The sequence below is a fragment of the Pyrus communis genome, chromosome 2 (genome assembly GCF_041283825.1).
Source record: "Pyrus communis isolate YQ-2024b chromosome 2, ASM4128382v1, whole genome shotgun sequence".
Lineage (NCBI taxonomy): Eukaryota > Viridiplantae > Streptophyta > Magnoliopsida > Rosales > Rosaceae > Pyrus > Pyrus communis.
Window position 1 is genome coordinate 18,248,441 of NC_142566.1, and position 15,844 is coordinate 18,264,284.

General features: G+C 38.9%; 1 protein-coding gene and 1 pseudogene across 1 annotated transcript; one reads left to right on the top strand and one right to left on the bottom strand.

Moving 5' to 3' along the window:
• Positions 1-1,829: 1,829 nt before the first annotated feature.
• On the top strand, positions 1,830-3,500 carry LOC148698678 (uncharacterized; annotated as a pseudogene).
• Positions 3,501-11,070: 7,570 nt separating this feature from the next.
• LOC137748441 (2-oxoglutarate (2OG) and Fe(II)-dependent oxygenase superfamily protein) lies at positions 11,071-14,203 on the bottom strand. Its single transcript, XM_068488591.2, has 12 exons — positions 13,902-14,203; positions 13,693-13,808; positions 13,464-13,582; positions 13,273-13,336; positions 13,039-13,106; positions 12,424-12,482; positions 12,160-12,325; positions 12,010-12,029; positions 11,885-11,931; positions 11,716-11,796; positions 11,536-11,625; positions 11,071-11,390 (listed from the first exon to the last, which is right to left on the bottom strand). The coding sequence occupies exons 1-12, from the start codon at positions 13,933-13,935 to the stop codon at positions 11,265-11,267; spliced, it is 990 nt and encodes a 329-aa protein (XP_068344692.2). The 5' UTR covers positions 13,936-14,203; the 3' UTR covers positions 11,071-11,264.
• Positions 14,204-15,844: the final 1,641 nt, after the last annotated feature.

Consider the following 15,844-nt stretch of genomic DNA (forward strand, 5'->3'; position numbering starts at 1 on the left):
TTCACTCAGCACGCCAATGGTCGTTCGTTTTTTGCACACTAAGAAAGATCCATTCAGTCCAAAAGAAGATGATGACATAGTCTTTGGTCCAGAAGTACCATATTTGAGTGTAATAGGTGTTTATTGTATTTAGCACAAAGTACTAGACCAAATATAGCTTTTTCAGTCAACTTGTTAGCAAGATATAGCTCTGCTCCAACAATTCGTCAGTGGAAATGATTCAAAGATGTATTGCGATACCTTCGTGGGACAACAGACATAGGCCTCTTCTACTCCGAGAAATCCACAAATGACTAGATTCTTGTTGGATATGCAGATGCTGGTTTTCTTTCTGATCCGCATAAAGCCAACTCACAAATTGGATATGTATTCATTAATGGAGATACAACAATTTCATGGTGCTTAACAAAGCAAACACTAGTTGCGACATCTTCCAATCACTCGGAAATACTTGATTTACATGAAGCAAGTCGTGAATGTTCTTAGTTAAGATCAATGATCCATCATATTAGGAATTCATGTGGTTTACCTTTAAAGAAAGACATTCCAATTGCCAATCATGAAGATAATGTAGCCTGTGTTGTCTATATGAAAGAATGATTCATCAAGGAAAACAAGACTAAACATATATCTCCAATGTTTTTCAGTGCACATGATCTTTAGAAAGCTAAAGTTATTAAAGTCAGACAAATCCGTTCCAATGAAAATTTGGCAGACCTACTCACTAAGTCTGTACCAAAGTGGACGTTTCAAAAGCTAATGCAAGGAATTGGATTACGTCGACTTACCAATCAGCTAAATTTGAAGAATGCGGAATCAAATGGAGATACAATTTAGGGGGAGCATCCATGATACATGCATGTTGTACTTTTTTTCCTTCGATTAGGATTTTTCCCACTGGGTTTTTCCTATCAAGGTTCTAACGAGGCAACATAAAACATGCTTAACACTATATCAACAATCCGGGTAAAGTTGTACTATTTTTCCTCGCTATAGTTTTTTTCCCACTGGGTTTTTCAAAGCAAGGTTTTAACAAGGCAACTAATGTTGATATGTGGGCATCCAAGGGAGAATGTTGTAATAATTGTAAGAATGATTGAATGCCCACGTGAGAATGGTAGTGAATAGTAGGGAGTTTGTTGTGTGGTACTTTTTCAAAAGAGAAAAATCACGGATGTTGTTGGATTTGTCACGAGTGTGACTTTCCCTTCACTGTAAACCTATGGATGTGACTTTATAAATAGATCACTTCGTGGGTGATCAACAGACAACAACTGAAAGAGAAAATTACTGAAAGAAATAATATCAGTATCCCTTCCCTCCTCTTTTATCTGCAATCCTTTTGTGTTAGAGTTACGAAACAAAATAGTGTGATATTTCGCACTCGCTTCGTTCATGTCCTTAGCAAAGCTTATCTCTCTAACTTTTGCCTATTTATAATATCTAAAAATAATTTTATTTCGACACTGTAACAAACGTTATGTTATTTTTGTTTATTTAGTCCATGCTAAGTTAATTCAGTTTAATCCCACCACTAAATACTACGGTCAAGTGGTATTCTGCTTCTTTTGTATGTGAGAGGTTTTAAGTTTTGATTCTTGCCAAAGGTGAATTTGAACCACATTATTGCTAGCCTATATGATGCTAAGTCCGTTGTCTCCTTAATGTATATAATATCATTTGTTAAAAAAAAAAAAAAATCAGCTTAATCCTGAAGCTAAGTAGTTCGTGCAATAATATGCAATTGTATATGCAAAAACCGTCCCACAACCTCCAATCCAAAAGGTGGCGATGGGTTACTACTCATTTTCCATTCCCATTGTCTGCCCATGAGATTTAAAATCCCCAATTTACACCTCCTCCCTCCCAAAACCCTAAAACCCCTTATCCCTACGTCTCATATAGCCTCTCATCTCACCGCCGTAGAACCCTAAATCCGAACCCGACCTCTCCCTTTGGACCCGCTGCAAGACCTCGACGACGCCTTCTGCTCCGACCACCACCAACAACAAGAAGAGCAATAGACTTTCTCCTATACGCCGTCGTTGCGCTGCTTGACTGGAGAGTCGAGCATCGAGCGAGCATGGGCTCAGTGGTTGAAACTGGGGCGGCCTAAACTGATTGTTGCCCCAATGGTGGACAACTCGGAGCTCCCGTTTCGGATGCTCTGCCGCAAGTACGAGGCCGCCGCCGCTTACACGCCGATGCTCCACTCTCGCATTTTCACAGAGAGTGAGAAGTACCGGGAGCAAGAATTTACCGCTTGTAAGGTAAAATTAATTGAATTTGGCGATTAATGTAGTAATTTTTTTGTTAGTTGGTGGATTAAATTTTGAGAGTATTGCAGGAGGACCGTCCATTATTTGTTCAATTTTGCACTAATGATCCTGAAGTTCTGTTGGAGGCTGCAAAGAGAGTGGAGACTCATTGTGATTATGTCGACATTAATTTGGGGTAATTGCTCATCCAATCTCAGATAATCATTGTTACGTAATTTATGAATGAAATTATGATTAGGGGTGTTGTGTTTTTAATTTAGTGTTAGACTGTTAGTGGGTGAATAATAATGGAGAAATGTTCAAGTGTTGGAGTGAGTTCTTGTGTACTTGTTGGCAAAGTATTAAACAAAAAATGTTAAACTAGCATTAGAAACTTACCGCACAAGAAACTAATTCGAATTCTCGAATATCCTTCTGAGTTAATGTGGAATTTAGGGATTAAAAGCCTCAAGTTGTTTGAGTTAGGGTGAATTTTCATGAAGGTGTCCTCAGCGTATTGCGAGGCGGGGGAATTACGGAGCTTTTCTAATGGATAACCTTCCTCTTATAAAATCTCTAGTAGAGAACTTGGTTTAAAACCTGAATGTTCCTGTGTCATGCAAAGTCCGCATCTTTCCAAATTTGGAGGATACGATCAAGTACGCTAGGATGCTAGAGGATGCCGGTTGCTCACTTTAAGCTGTCCATGGTCGGACTAGAGATAAGAAAGACCAGAAGAAAGTTTGGGCCAACTGGGACGCCATCAGGGTCGTCAAGAATGCTCTCATAATCCATGTCCTTGCTAATGGTAACATCAAGCACATGGATGATGTTCGTGATTGTTTGGAGGTGACTGGTGCTGATGAGGTGCTTTCTGCAGAGTTTCTTCTTGAGAATCCGGCTCTCTTTGCTGGGTTTCAAATTGTTGAATGGGCAGCTGAGAACGAAGAAAGCAGGAAAGATGGGAAGTTGGACTAGGCAGATCTTCTGGTGGAGTATTTGAAGCTCTGTGAACAATACCCTGTGCCTTGGCGGTTGATTCGTGCTCACGTGCACAAGATGTTGGGAGAATGGTTCATAATTCATCCACACATTAGAGAAGATCTCAATGCACAAAATATACTCACTTTTGGATTTCTTTACGATATAGTAGACCGACTGAGAGAGCTAGGCACAGACGTTCCACTTCATCTGTAATATATTAATGCTGAAACTGTTTCTGCAAATTGGTTGTCTGTATGAATTTTAGGATACTAGCTGAACGAGGTGTTGTTCCCGATATAGGAAAATCTGGGCCAAGACAGAATCAGGAATTGAACTTTCCGTTTTGTTTTCGCCATCATTTTGTTTGAGATTATTAGGTTAGAATGTTGTAACGTTGGATCATAAGATGAACTCCATATTATACTGTATTCTTTTGTGATGCCGATTAGAGCATCTCAGTCTACGTCCACTAAAAAAAGGAGAAAACATCAATTGTATTAAAATCCCGTTCTGTGACTAATATTTTCAGATTGGCCTATTTGATTGAACGATCTAGGGTTTAGAGAGAGAGAGGGCCGACCACAATAAGAGAGAAATGAGAGTGATTTAATTGTGAGATGTGTTTGATTCACCCTATTGTGCCTTTATTTATAGTAGTAGAATAGGTAAAAACCTTTCCCTTTACGATTACAACATTTAATAGGTAATCAATTCCTAATAAGAATATAAGATACATTCCCATATCTACTAGGATTTACACAATCACATTCCTATTCTAAATATGACTGCAACATTTCCCCTTGAGTGTGTAAATACTCAACAAACCATCGCATCAGATCTTCAATAGATAAGGTAGAATAATTGATGAAGTTATCGGCACAACGGGTGATCGCGAGTCTCAAATTTAAGTGAAGTATGCATTTGTAGTAAAACTCATAAAATCTCGCTATGGTAGAACCCAAGGCATGAGGAAAATCCATAGATTAAGGATAAAAGTTAATATCCAAAACGAACGTCAAACAGGACGAAAGTAGTGAACTCAACGGAGTATGATCATCCCAAGACGGGTTCCTCGTTAAAACCTCGTTAGGTAGCAAAAACTCAATGGGAAAAATGTTCCTAATAGTATGGAAAAGAGTACATTAAAATCATGTGAATATGCTTCTAGATACTCCCCCTAAGTTAGACATAACTTCTAAATAAGAGAACTACAAGCGATTCAACTTAGGCAATTCACGCATACCGATTCCTTGGACGAGCTTCTTAAAAGTAGACTTAGGCAATGACTTGGTGAAGAGATCGGCCAGGTTGTCCTAGGAACGGATTTGCTTGACTTCAATGTTCGATGTTGCTGTTGCTGGTGTGAGTAAAAGAACTTCAACGCTATGTGCATGCTGTTGTTTCCCTTGATGTATCCTTTCTTTAATTGCTCGATACATGCTGCATTGTTTTCAAAGATCGTCGTAGGAAGGTCAACGACTGATGTAAGACCATTAGTGCTTCGTATATGTCCCATAATTTCTCTCAGCCAAAAGCACGCACGCGATGCTTCATGCAAGGTGAGAATCTCAGCATGGTTTGACGAAGTCGCAACTAATGTTTGCTTGGTAGACCTCCAAGATATAGTGGTGTCTTTAAAGGTAAAGACATAACCCGTTTGAGAATGTGTCCTATGAGGGTCAGACAATTATCCAGCATCTGCGTAACCAATAAGGCGAGAATCAATCCAATGACCATAGAGGGTGGCAACACTCAGAGATTCGCGAGTATAGAACAAGCCAAAATCCGTTGTACCCTTGAGGTAGCGGAAAATGTCTTTAACACCTTCAAGTGTCTGTGTACGGGCGCATTGCTGTATCTTGCCAAAAGATTAATAGCGAAGGAGATGTCGGGCCTAGTGCACTGAGTCAAGTACAATAAAGCCCTAATTGCATTTAGGTAAGGAACTTCGGGTTCCAAAATCTCTTCCTCATCCTTATTTGGATGGAAGGGATCCCGTTTAGCATCTAGAGTCCGAACGACCATGGGTATACTCGAATGTTTCACTTTATCCTCATTAAAACGACTCAACACCTTTTGGGTGTAGTTTGATTAATGAACTAAAATTCCATCCGAACAATGTTCGATCTCCAGGCCGAGACAATATCAAGTTTTCCTAAGATCCTTCATCTTAAATTCTGATTTCAGGTGTGCATCAATTTCCTCAAACTCTGCAGAAGCCCAATGAGGTTCATGTCATTGACAGAAACTGCAACGATTGCAAATCCGGAATGTGACTTCTTTATGAACACGCCTTGACATAATTCGTTGTTCACATAACCCTAACTTGTCAAATATTCATTCAGATGGTTATACCACATTGACCCGAATTATTTCAATCCATAGAGTCACATTCTCAACCTAATTGAGAGAATGTTCCATGGTCTAGAACTATTTAAACCAGTCAATGGATGTCTTTCTGGAACTTTCATGTATATTTCTGTATCTAGATCCCCATAGAGATATGCGATTACCATGTCCATAAGCTGCATATTCAATTTTTTGGAAACTATCAAACTGATTAAGTAGCGGAACGTTATAAAGTCCATTACGGGAGAATACGTCTTCTCATAGTCAATCTCAGGGCGTTGAGAGAAGCCTTGTGCTATGAGGCGTGCTTTGTATCGCACTATTTCATTCTTCTCATTACGCTTCCTTATGAAAACCCACTTGTAACCAACGGGCTTCACACGTGGTGGTGTAGGAATGATAGGTCCAAACACTTTATGTTTCACGAGCGAATCAAGTTCAACCTAGATTGCTTGTTTCAAGTTTGACCAAGCGGTTCTACGTCGGCATTCATAAACATCGCTAAGTATGATGTCAGTAGCTACTGAGTACGCAAATGCATCGTCGATGATCATCTCATTCCTATTCCAAACCTCATCCAATACTGTGTAGTGGACCGAAATCTCACGATTCTCTAGAGGCCGACATGTTTCGTCTGAAGCATCACAGTAATCTAGAATAACCTCATGTGTTGGAACATATGAGTGAGCGATGGTTGGATTCAAAACTAGGGTCACTAGTTGGTACCATTTTCCTCTTCCGGGGTTATGAATCCTTTGAACCAAAGGGTCTGCCACGCTTCAAGGTCGGAGCAGCTGATTGGTTAGCAGTCAATGTACCTTGCCGCGTGGAGGGTGCGGCCTCCTTACCTTCAAGGATGGTCCGGCTTTCCTAGGAGGTTGTTAACGTACGCGGGGTACATCTATCCTTACAGGTGCGTTTGCAGCGGGTATATGTGATCTTGTCACCTTTGCTAGATCATTAAAAGCATTTGGCATGCTTTGAGCAATGCTCTAAAGATCTATAATTTTTCGCACCTCAGTTTTAGATTGGGCAGTGTGTGGATCTAAATGAGACATAGTGAGAGCATACCACGAAAATTTGCGACGTTCTGCAGGAACGTTATCATACTTTTCTCCCCTAATGATAGGAAAATTGTTTCATCAAAGTGAAAATTCACAAAACGTGCGGTAAAGAGATATCCTGTCATGGGTTCTAAGTAGCGAACAATTGATGGCGAATCATAACCGACATAGATTCCTGTTTTTCTCTGAGGACCCATTTTGGTATGTAGCGGCGGTGCTATTAGCACATAAATGGCGCACCCAAACACCCGTAAATGCAAGACGTCAGACTCGTATCCAGTAACCAACTGTAACGGTGAATGTGGTTAAGTAGCGGTGGGCTTCAGGCAGACTAACATAGTTGTGTACAATATTGCATAGCCCCAGGCAGATACCGGCAGTTTGGTTCTCATAACCAAAGTTCGAGCTATCAATTGAAGACGCTTTATGAAAGCTTCTGCCAAGCCGTTTTGGGTGTGAAGATGGGGTACAAGATGTTCCACATTAATCTCTACTAACATGCAATAATCTTCAAAAGTCTGTGACGTAAACTCTCCAGCGTTATCCAGTCGAATCGACTTAATCGGATAATCAGGGTGGTGAGCCCTTAGCTTAATGATTTGAGCTAGGAGTTTAGTAAACGCGGCATTACGTGTAGACAACAGGTAAACATGTGACCATCTTGTCGATGCGTCAATCAACACTATAAAGTATCTACATGGTTTGCATGTTGGTTAGATAGGTCCACAAATGTCCCTTTGAATCATCTGAAGAAATTTAGGGGGGTCGTGAATGATCTTTGTATATGAGGGTTGAGTATTCAACTTCCTTAAAGGACACGTTTTGCATGGCGGGAGTCCAACATAGGGATGTAACTTATGACCGTGTGATGATTTGAGGATACGACGCATCATGTCATGTCCGGGATGTCCCAAACGGTTATGCAAAAGCAACAAAGTGTCCTGGAACTCAAGCATAGGGCCAATCACACTGTGGGCTTATATGCTGTGAATGGTTGTGATGTACAACCCATTCAGCAGACGTTCCAACTTCTTGTGAATACGTTTCTGGCCATATTCATATGAAGTGATACAAAGAAATTTAGAACCATGATCTTCAGTGGTTTCAAGATGATATTTATTATCTCGAATATCTCTAAAACTCAGCAACGTTCTTTTGGAACGTGGAGAATATAGTGCCTCCTTAATGGTTAAGATAGTACCATTAGACAACATGGTATGTACCTTTCCATATCCTTCAATCAAGTTGGATAGGCCTGAGAGAGTTGTCAAATGAGCTTTCTTGGGTATTAAGTTAGTAAAATAGTGTCGTTCATGCAGTATGGTGTTCGTGGTTGCACTATCTATCAAACAACTAACTTCCCCACTAAACATACCTAGAAATAAATTGATTGAAATGGTCACATGCATAAATATAAGTCCATTCATTCAATTAAGCAATTCGAGAAAATAATATCCATTCAAATAACAATCCATAATTCAAAACAAACCAAAACCAAAACTAAACAAATTATTCCAAATACATAGAAAAATTGTTCAAAATTAAACCATAAACCTAGAAAATAGGGGGGGTAGGGACCAACCACTCCTAGTGGGTTTGGCCACTAGGGGTAAATACCTTAAAAACATGTCTGATTTATTCATCCATAGGCGTTGACGCCTCCTGAAAATTCGATATCTCCAGTAATGTAGTTGCATCTTCTGGATGATCCACGTGTGCAAAGTTAGACTCACGACAGGAATGATACTTGGCAATAGCCTCAAGGGAAGCTCGGTATACGCGTGACCAATGATCCCTTGATCCACAGTGATAACACATGTCCAGTTCAGTAGAAGCAGGCTGAACAGGAGCTTTGCCCTTATTCTTGAAGTTTAGGGCCTTAGGGGCGAGTGGTAGACGTTGCTGGGTCACATTTCTTCCCATAGGTGCGGAACTCTGTTGGTATTGGGCATGTGGTGGGGCTTGTCACCCATTGCCATGGCCACGATGATTCTTTCATTGTTTATAGCTGCTAGAATGTGTTGCATGCGCTTCAGGCTCGGCGTTCAAGCCAGTGGGTCGAGATTGATGATTCCTCATCAAAAGCTGGTTATGTTTTTCAACGAGAAGTAAAACAGAGATCAAATCTAAAAACTTGGTCAATTTACGTGCCTTATATTGTTGCTGCAGAATAATATTGGTGGTATGGAAGGTCGAATAGGTCTTCTCCAAGAGATCTGATTCGATTAGTTCCACTTTGCAGAATTTCAACAGTGAACAGATTCTACAAACTTCAGAGTTGTATTCATTCACGGACTTAAAGTCCTAGAAGCAAAGATGCTGCCAATCATGTCTTGCTTCAGGCAAGTAGATGTCTTTCTGGTGATTGAAACGGTCGGCCAGAGCAAGCCAGAGGGTGCGTGGGTCCTGCTCAACGAGGTACGCGGTGTGCAGTGCATCATGGATGTGTCTTCAAATGAAGATCATTGCATTAGCCTTCTGAGCTTTGTCAACAAGTTTGTCGGTGATAGGTGCCTCGATGGTGGCTCTGATGCCCTTTGCAATCAGATGGAGCTTCACGTCTTGAACCCACTTCAGATAGTTTCTTCCAGAGGCTTCTAAAGTGGAGAAATTGAGCTTGTTCAAGTTCGACATGTCCCTAAAACGGAGGGAAAAAAACATGATTAGTCATATGGAAACCATAGACATGTATCGTAGAACATACAGGTTCTATAGACATGTATTGGTTTAATTTATACATAAAAACTATAGGTTTCATGTAGTATGTTTTGAATGAAAACTTCAAGTTTCAAAGGCCCAAAATTTGAAACTGCATGTTCAATTTAGTCTTATGAACAATTAGTTCATAATGAAAGGTTCCTGCAAGAAACACATAATGCAATATACTAATTTAAATATGGTGGATTTGAGGTTCTTTAGGAACTCAAGTGTGAGAGCTTCATTACTATGAAAATATGTTACAGTTCAAAGTATAAAAATAAATTATTGAATCGTTAATGTCCAAAAGTGATCTTCATGTCAATAAATTTGGATTCATTATCATATTAATGGATTGTAGGTCACTTTTAATTAATTCAATAAATTGGGCCATACAAGGTCAATTGTAGAAGCTAAAATAATACTAACATACAGGTTAAAATTATTTAGAATGCTAAAATAATAGCATTTGGGTCGAAAAATATTGCCCCAAAAATAATTGGGCTCGGGTTGGGTGCCTTCAATAAAAGGCATGACCCTAAAGGGCCTCAGGAGTGAGCTGCAGGCCACGAGGGTGTGGGAGAAACCTCAGCCACAACTGGGTTTCAATTTTGGGTCGAAGGGGCACGAGTTTGGGCTTAGCATGTTTGCTAGCTTATGGGTTCGCATGGGAAGCCAAGTCATAATGGGCTGGCTGTATGTGAGTGGGTCGGGGTTGCTGCAAAGCCCAGCAAGCATAACAGCTTGCTGGCGTAGACCTAGAACCAGGGCTACAGGTTCGTGGCTAAGGCACAAGCCCATCAACCATAAAAGGTTGCGGTGTGTAGGTCAATCGTGCAGGCGAGCTCAGGGCTTCAGGCCCATCAAAAGTTGCCCCAGGCCGAGGCCTGGTTATGATGTGCATAATGGTGGTGCAGTGGTTGTGCTGCACCATGTCCAGTTTCCCTTTTTTTATTTTTTTCGAAATCCCTTAGGGTTTAGGAAACCCTAAACATGCTTCTAATTTAATATTATACTTTGACTCACATATTCCGCATAACAAATTAATTGTGTGATGCATGAAACAAATACATATATTGACAAATATATTAACATATACAATATATATATATATATATATATATATATCGTAAGGAAAATATAAACATAAAAGGGTTCATGCATCATGGACGTTTCAAATATCTTCTTTTATTTTAAGCGTACCTGATTAGCAGAAAACAAAAATAAGGCTTTGAATTTGGTGGATGATAGCCTCCTCCTACAATGCGTCAATTCCTCAGCTTTTGGTAAAAGCGTACTCATAACGTATTGTAGGCCTATTTGATTGAACGATCTAGGGATTAGAGAGAGAGAGAGAGAGAGAGAGAAGGCTAGCCACATTTAGAGAGAAGAGAGGGTGATTTAATTGTGAGGTGTGTTTGATTCACCCCATTGTGCCTTTATTTATAGTAGTAGGATAGGTAAAAACCTTTCCTTTTAGGATTACAACATTTAATAGGTAATCAACTCCTAATAGGAATATAAGATACATTCTCATATCTACTAGGATTTACACAATCACATTCCTATTCTAAATATGATTGCAACAACGTTTAGTGTTTTTAAAGAATAGACTTTTTTTTTTATCAGTCTTAAGTTCAGTTTTTTTAAATAATCCTACCAAACAAATTTTTAAAGCTTAAAACTTAAAAAGTGTTTGTAAATTTAAAAAAGTCTAATTCAAGTAGAGTATCCAACATGCCTTAATTTTTTGTTGGAATTCAATCACTTTCCAATTACAAACCCCCAATCTTGGGGGTTGGTCATTGCCATGCGATGTGAGCCAATTCAAAAAGTAGTTTCACCAAATTAACAGGATTCGTTCACTCAATACAATAGATGCTTAGAGCTTCATACACTAATATTTCGACTATTAACCGAAGTTTGTTTGGACCTTGTTAACCAAATGTTCTCCATAAAGAGCTCTTTCGAATTTCTTAGCTCCACCTGTCTTCTCTACACAAAAATCCAAAGGCTCGACTGCTGTATCAAAATTTGTCTGTTAACACACGAAGAAGCATGTACAGTGGAGGTTAGCACCAAAATATGAACAATAACAAAGAGAACAGAAACGGAAATAAGGTGTGGAGAACGCAACACAAGAAGAAAGAACGAGCGAATAAATGAACCAGCTAATCTCATACCTCATAGAAATACGCTACACAGACCCGGTATTTTGGAGCGGAGTTGATAACTTGATGCAAAGTGGAATCGTATAAACCATTTGAGTAAATCTGCACTCATTCCAGGGAGAGAATGACTTAGTACTTAATCCAGGAGTCGGTACAAATATTAGGAACAATGAATACACAGATAAGTATTACCTTTAGCATGTCTCCAATATTGCAGACAAATGTCCCAGGAACAGGAGGAGCTGATATCCACTCACCGGAATGGTTTCTCACCTTCAACAAGTCATTCAACTCAACTTGTATGGAAACTAGAGCAGCAGGATGCTGACAGCATATAACACTAGGAAGGGAATAATCTTACCTGAAGAGCAGTTATATCGTCATCCTGATTAACCAATGTCAACAAACCTGTAATGCAACAATTTAGAAGACTGGGATTTATTGATTTTCCTAGGCCACTATTTGCTAAGGGCGAACTAAATTTACCATAATCAGTGTGAGCTCCACTGCAATTGTTTGCCCGCCAGACATGATCAGAAGGACACAATTGGGAGAAAAGAGAGGAAAGGACATCAATAACATATAACTTAGATATAAAGGAAAGTGCAAGCATCCTAAGCAGCAATAGAGTATTACCATCCGACATCATTTTTTGGAATGTCCGAGGCGTTTGTAGAGCGTGCAGCTGGGTAACCAATAAGGCGCATCACCCAAAATGCATCCCCAGCTCTATCACCTTCAAATTCATATGGTGATCCACCCAGTGCTAACGCAATTCCACGCATGATCTTTTTTGAAAGGCCTGTAAGGAACGAGAAACAAAAGCTTGTAACCAGGAGAATATGGAAAGATTAAAGCGTGGAAAAAAGGGAAAAAGTTTGTTATCCATGGAAAACATGCCTGTGCAAAGGCTGATATATTCCTCCATTAGTACCTTAAATTCTGGGGGATTATCTGGCCTGCACAAAGGATCACAAATCGAAGTGAACAGCTTCAGTAACACTATGCAAGAACCAGTTGTGAAGTCTAGAGTAAGCTCGAAAGGGATAAACATGGAGTTTCTAGACCGAACACTAATTCCAGAATAAGCCAACATAAGGATAGACATGTAGTCACAATTCAATTTCCAAAATGGTATCAACTTTGTGTACTGTTTAATGAGTCAAGAGCAGCATTGTGATTACAAAACATAAATGAATTTCGTTCAATGGTGATCAGGACAATGGGGTGTTCCACGCCTCCAATCACTACACAGAACTTTTCTCCTTAAATTTGAACAGCAGTCCTTACTAGAGCTAGACTTGTGCAAAAGCTCTGCTACACTAATTCAACTAAGGTGCGCATACTATTTCATATACAATGTTAGATCAGCCCTGTTTTTCATATTACATTGACAATCTTTTCGTAGTCAAGATAAGGATACAAAATTTACTTGAAATACCAAACTCGAATGCGTTATTTATAAGAAAATCTGTAATAGTGTACTTAGCAGGGAAGGCCTTAATTTGTGCCTACCATTGGTTAGATCCTTCCATTGGTTTTCCAAGATCTCCATACATCCCTGGTTTCAATTCTTTATAGCACTATTACACGTGAAACAAAATGGTAATCAGTAAGGAAAAAATGAAAAGTATACAAAAGCATATTCGCATTACTTTTACAATGGGTAAAAGCACTTTTAAATAGCTTAATTACTTCTGGCAACGTTTGACTGAAAAACTTAAAAGCGTTTATAAAATCAAGACATACATCAATAGCCTCATGCATGTCAGGTACACCTTTGGTAATATTCTCTCCAATTCTCTGATATCCTCTGCATGGAAAATCAAGCCTTCTCTTAATACAAATCACACATACACTAATCATATATCATAAAATTAATCCTCATTCACAAAGATGCACACACACATACATACTGACATATATATAATTATATATACCTGAATCCACTATCAGCAGACATTTTGATGTTGAGTTTTTCTTCGTATGGAAGCTCAAAAAACTTGCGTGTCAGATTCTTGACTTGTTTCAGCAGAGTCTTGGGAATACCATGTCCTTTCTGCCAAATTACAAAAACCACCAACCCCATAAAACTCAAAAAAATAGGAAAAGAAATGGCAAATCTTTCATGGGTTTAAATTAAATTCGAGAGAATTTCATTCAAAGTACCACATAGAAAAAGCCAGCTTCTTTACAAGCTCGATCCAATTGTCTGACAACTTGAGCAACATCCGGGTCCTGGCCCATTTTTGGATCATCGGATTTGGCCAAAAGAGGAGCAATATCTGCAGTAAGATCCAAAATTAAATACAAAAATCAATGAAAAATTCAATCTTTGGGTTTTTGGGTAATATTTGATTTGGTTTTTAACTATTTACCGATGATGGGTATTGACTTGAAGTCGGTGGCCATGGCGGTGACGAACGACGGAGGATGGTAGACTCTCGCAGCAGATTCAGTACTTGTACACAAGCTGAGAAAAATGTTCAAGAACCTAGCATGTATTTAATTTCAGAATCGTTTTTAATTGTTGGATTGATTGGAATCAGATAGTAAGCGGTTTGTCCCGTTTCTCTCTGGGCTTTGCTTGTTTCGGTTTTTTCCATATTCGGCTTGGTTTGCTCGGTCTCGTTTCTTTTCGTTTTTTCTTCCAAATAGTAAGTAATGCATTTTACAAGTGAGATTCATCAACTTTGTAGTCCGCTCATATTATACGTGCTATTTTGTATTTCGAGTGTACATAAAAATTTGTTAGTAAATCATATTATATTTACCAATATTTAATTTTATATGATATTTCGCACATTTTATTCGGTATAAGAATTGTACTAATCAGATAATCCTACTAAATATATATTCTTCACCACAATACAAACTTCCCATTGTGCTGCGGTGCCTTTCTTTTTCCAGCGTGAAAGCTCCACATTTTGAAGGGATACAATCTGGTGTGGGTTTCTTTTCCATTGATCTCCTTTCTCCTAACAATTAATAATTTAACATATTAACATTATCGTTTGTAAAATAAAAAAAAGTCACCATATTGTAATATATAATTAATGTATAGGCTTATTTATGGTCGTACCCCATTTATAAAACTCAAAGCTCACCTCTCACTTAACCCCTCAAAAGTATACTACGGAGGGTGTATTTAATTGAGATTTTGATGGATTTTATTTCTTTTAATGAATCTAGGAGTATTCAATCAGAATTTTAAGTGATTATCTGAAATTCAATGTGTATTCAATCAGGATTTTAAAATAATTTATTAAAATCTTTAGAAATTTGGGTGTATTCAATTAAGATTTTAAAGATGTTTATAACATTCTAGGTGTATTCAATAGAATTTGATTTTAAAGAATTTGAAAAAGTTGAAGTGTAACAACCCGTCCAAATTTTACGATTCTATAAATTTTAAAAGAGTGAATTGACGAAAATACCCCTAAAGGTGATAATGTTGACTTTCGTTGACCGTCATGTAGCGAGACGTATGACCCATTCTTTTAGCACATCCTTGTAATACTCGACGATACAAACGCGTGGGCGTAAGCGGAACCTAATTCGGAGCTACGATGACTATTTTACGAAACAACGATTACGAAGGACATTTTGTTAAATTCACTATTCTAGATATGCCATGATTATTTTAATATTTTCAGGGGAGATTTTTTTTCTTCTTTTCTGTCTGGTGGGAATTCACCCATGTGGGATCCCCACTCCAACTATCCCATGTCCCCCCATTTTCATGGACTTTTCATTTTCTGCCACCTCACGTCTTTTAAACTCTTAACTCTTTTTCTCCCTCTTCCTCGGCAAGCACCGAGAGGGTACAACCGCCTCGAACCACCACCACTCGCCATCTCCGCGAGAGCCAACCTTCAAGCCACCACCAAATCTCGCTACGTCGATGAAGGTTATCAACGTTCCAGCCCAGAACTAGAACCAACGTTACAAACTCGAACCCCAAAACTCGATTTCCATATTTTCCCAACGAGACCATGATTTTCCAAATGAACCTCTGCCATTCACGGCCTTGGTAAGCCTTGGGAAAACTCTAAATCTTATACTTTTGTCTTCGTGGTTTGATTTTGAGCATGCTTATGTGTTTTGGACTGGTTTTATGATAGAAAATAGCTCCGGGAAACTATTTCCCAAATTTCGGTGAAGTCTGCAAGTTTCAAACCTTTTTTCCTGCCAAGTCCACCAACGGCGAGAGGCCATGATGGTATAATCTTACTCCTTACTCCCTAGCTTCAATTTGAATATTTATACGTTGAAAATGGTTGAGTTTTGACCTTGATCGGAGCAAGAATTTATTCTGGCT

Excerpts from the sequence above, each read along its gene's own strand:
- LOC137748441 (XM_068488591.2), bottom strand. The coding sequence starts at position 13,935 with ATGGCCACCGACTTCAAGTCAATACCCATCATCG. Across the intron at positions 13,809-13,901 it reads CAAGTCAATACCCATCATCG|ATATTGCTCCTCTTTTGGCC; the intron begins GTAAATAGTTAA and ends ATCTTACTGCAG. Across the intron at positions 13,107-13,272 it reads ACATGCATGAGGCTATTGAT|TGCTATAAAGAATTGAAACC; the intron begins GTATGTCTTGAT and ends CACGTGTAATAG.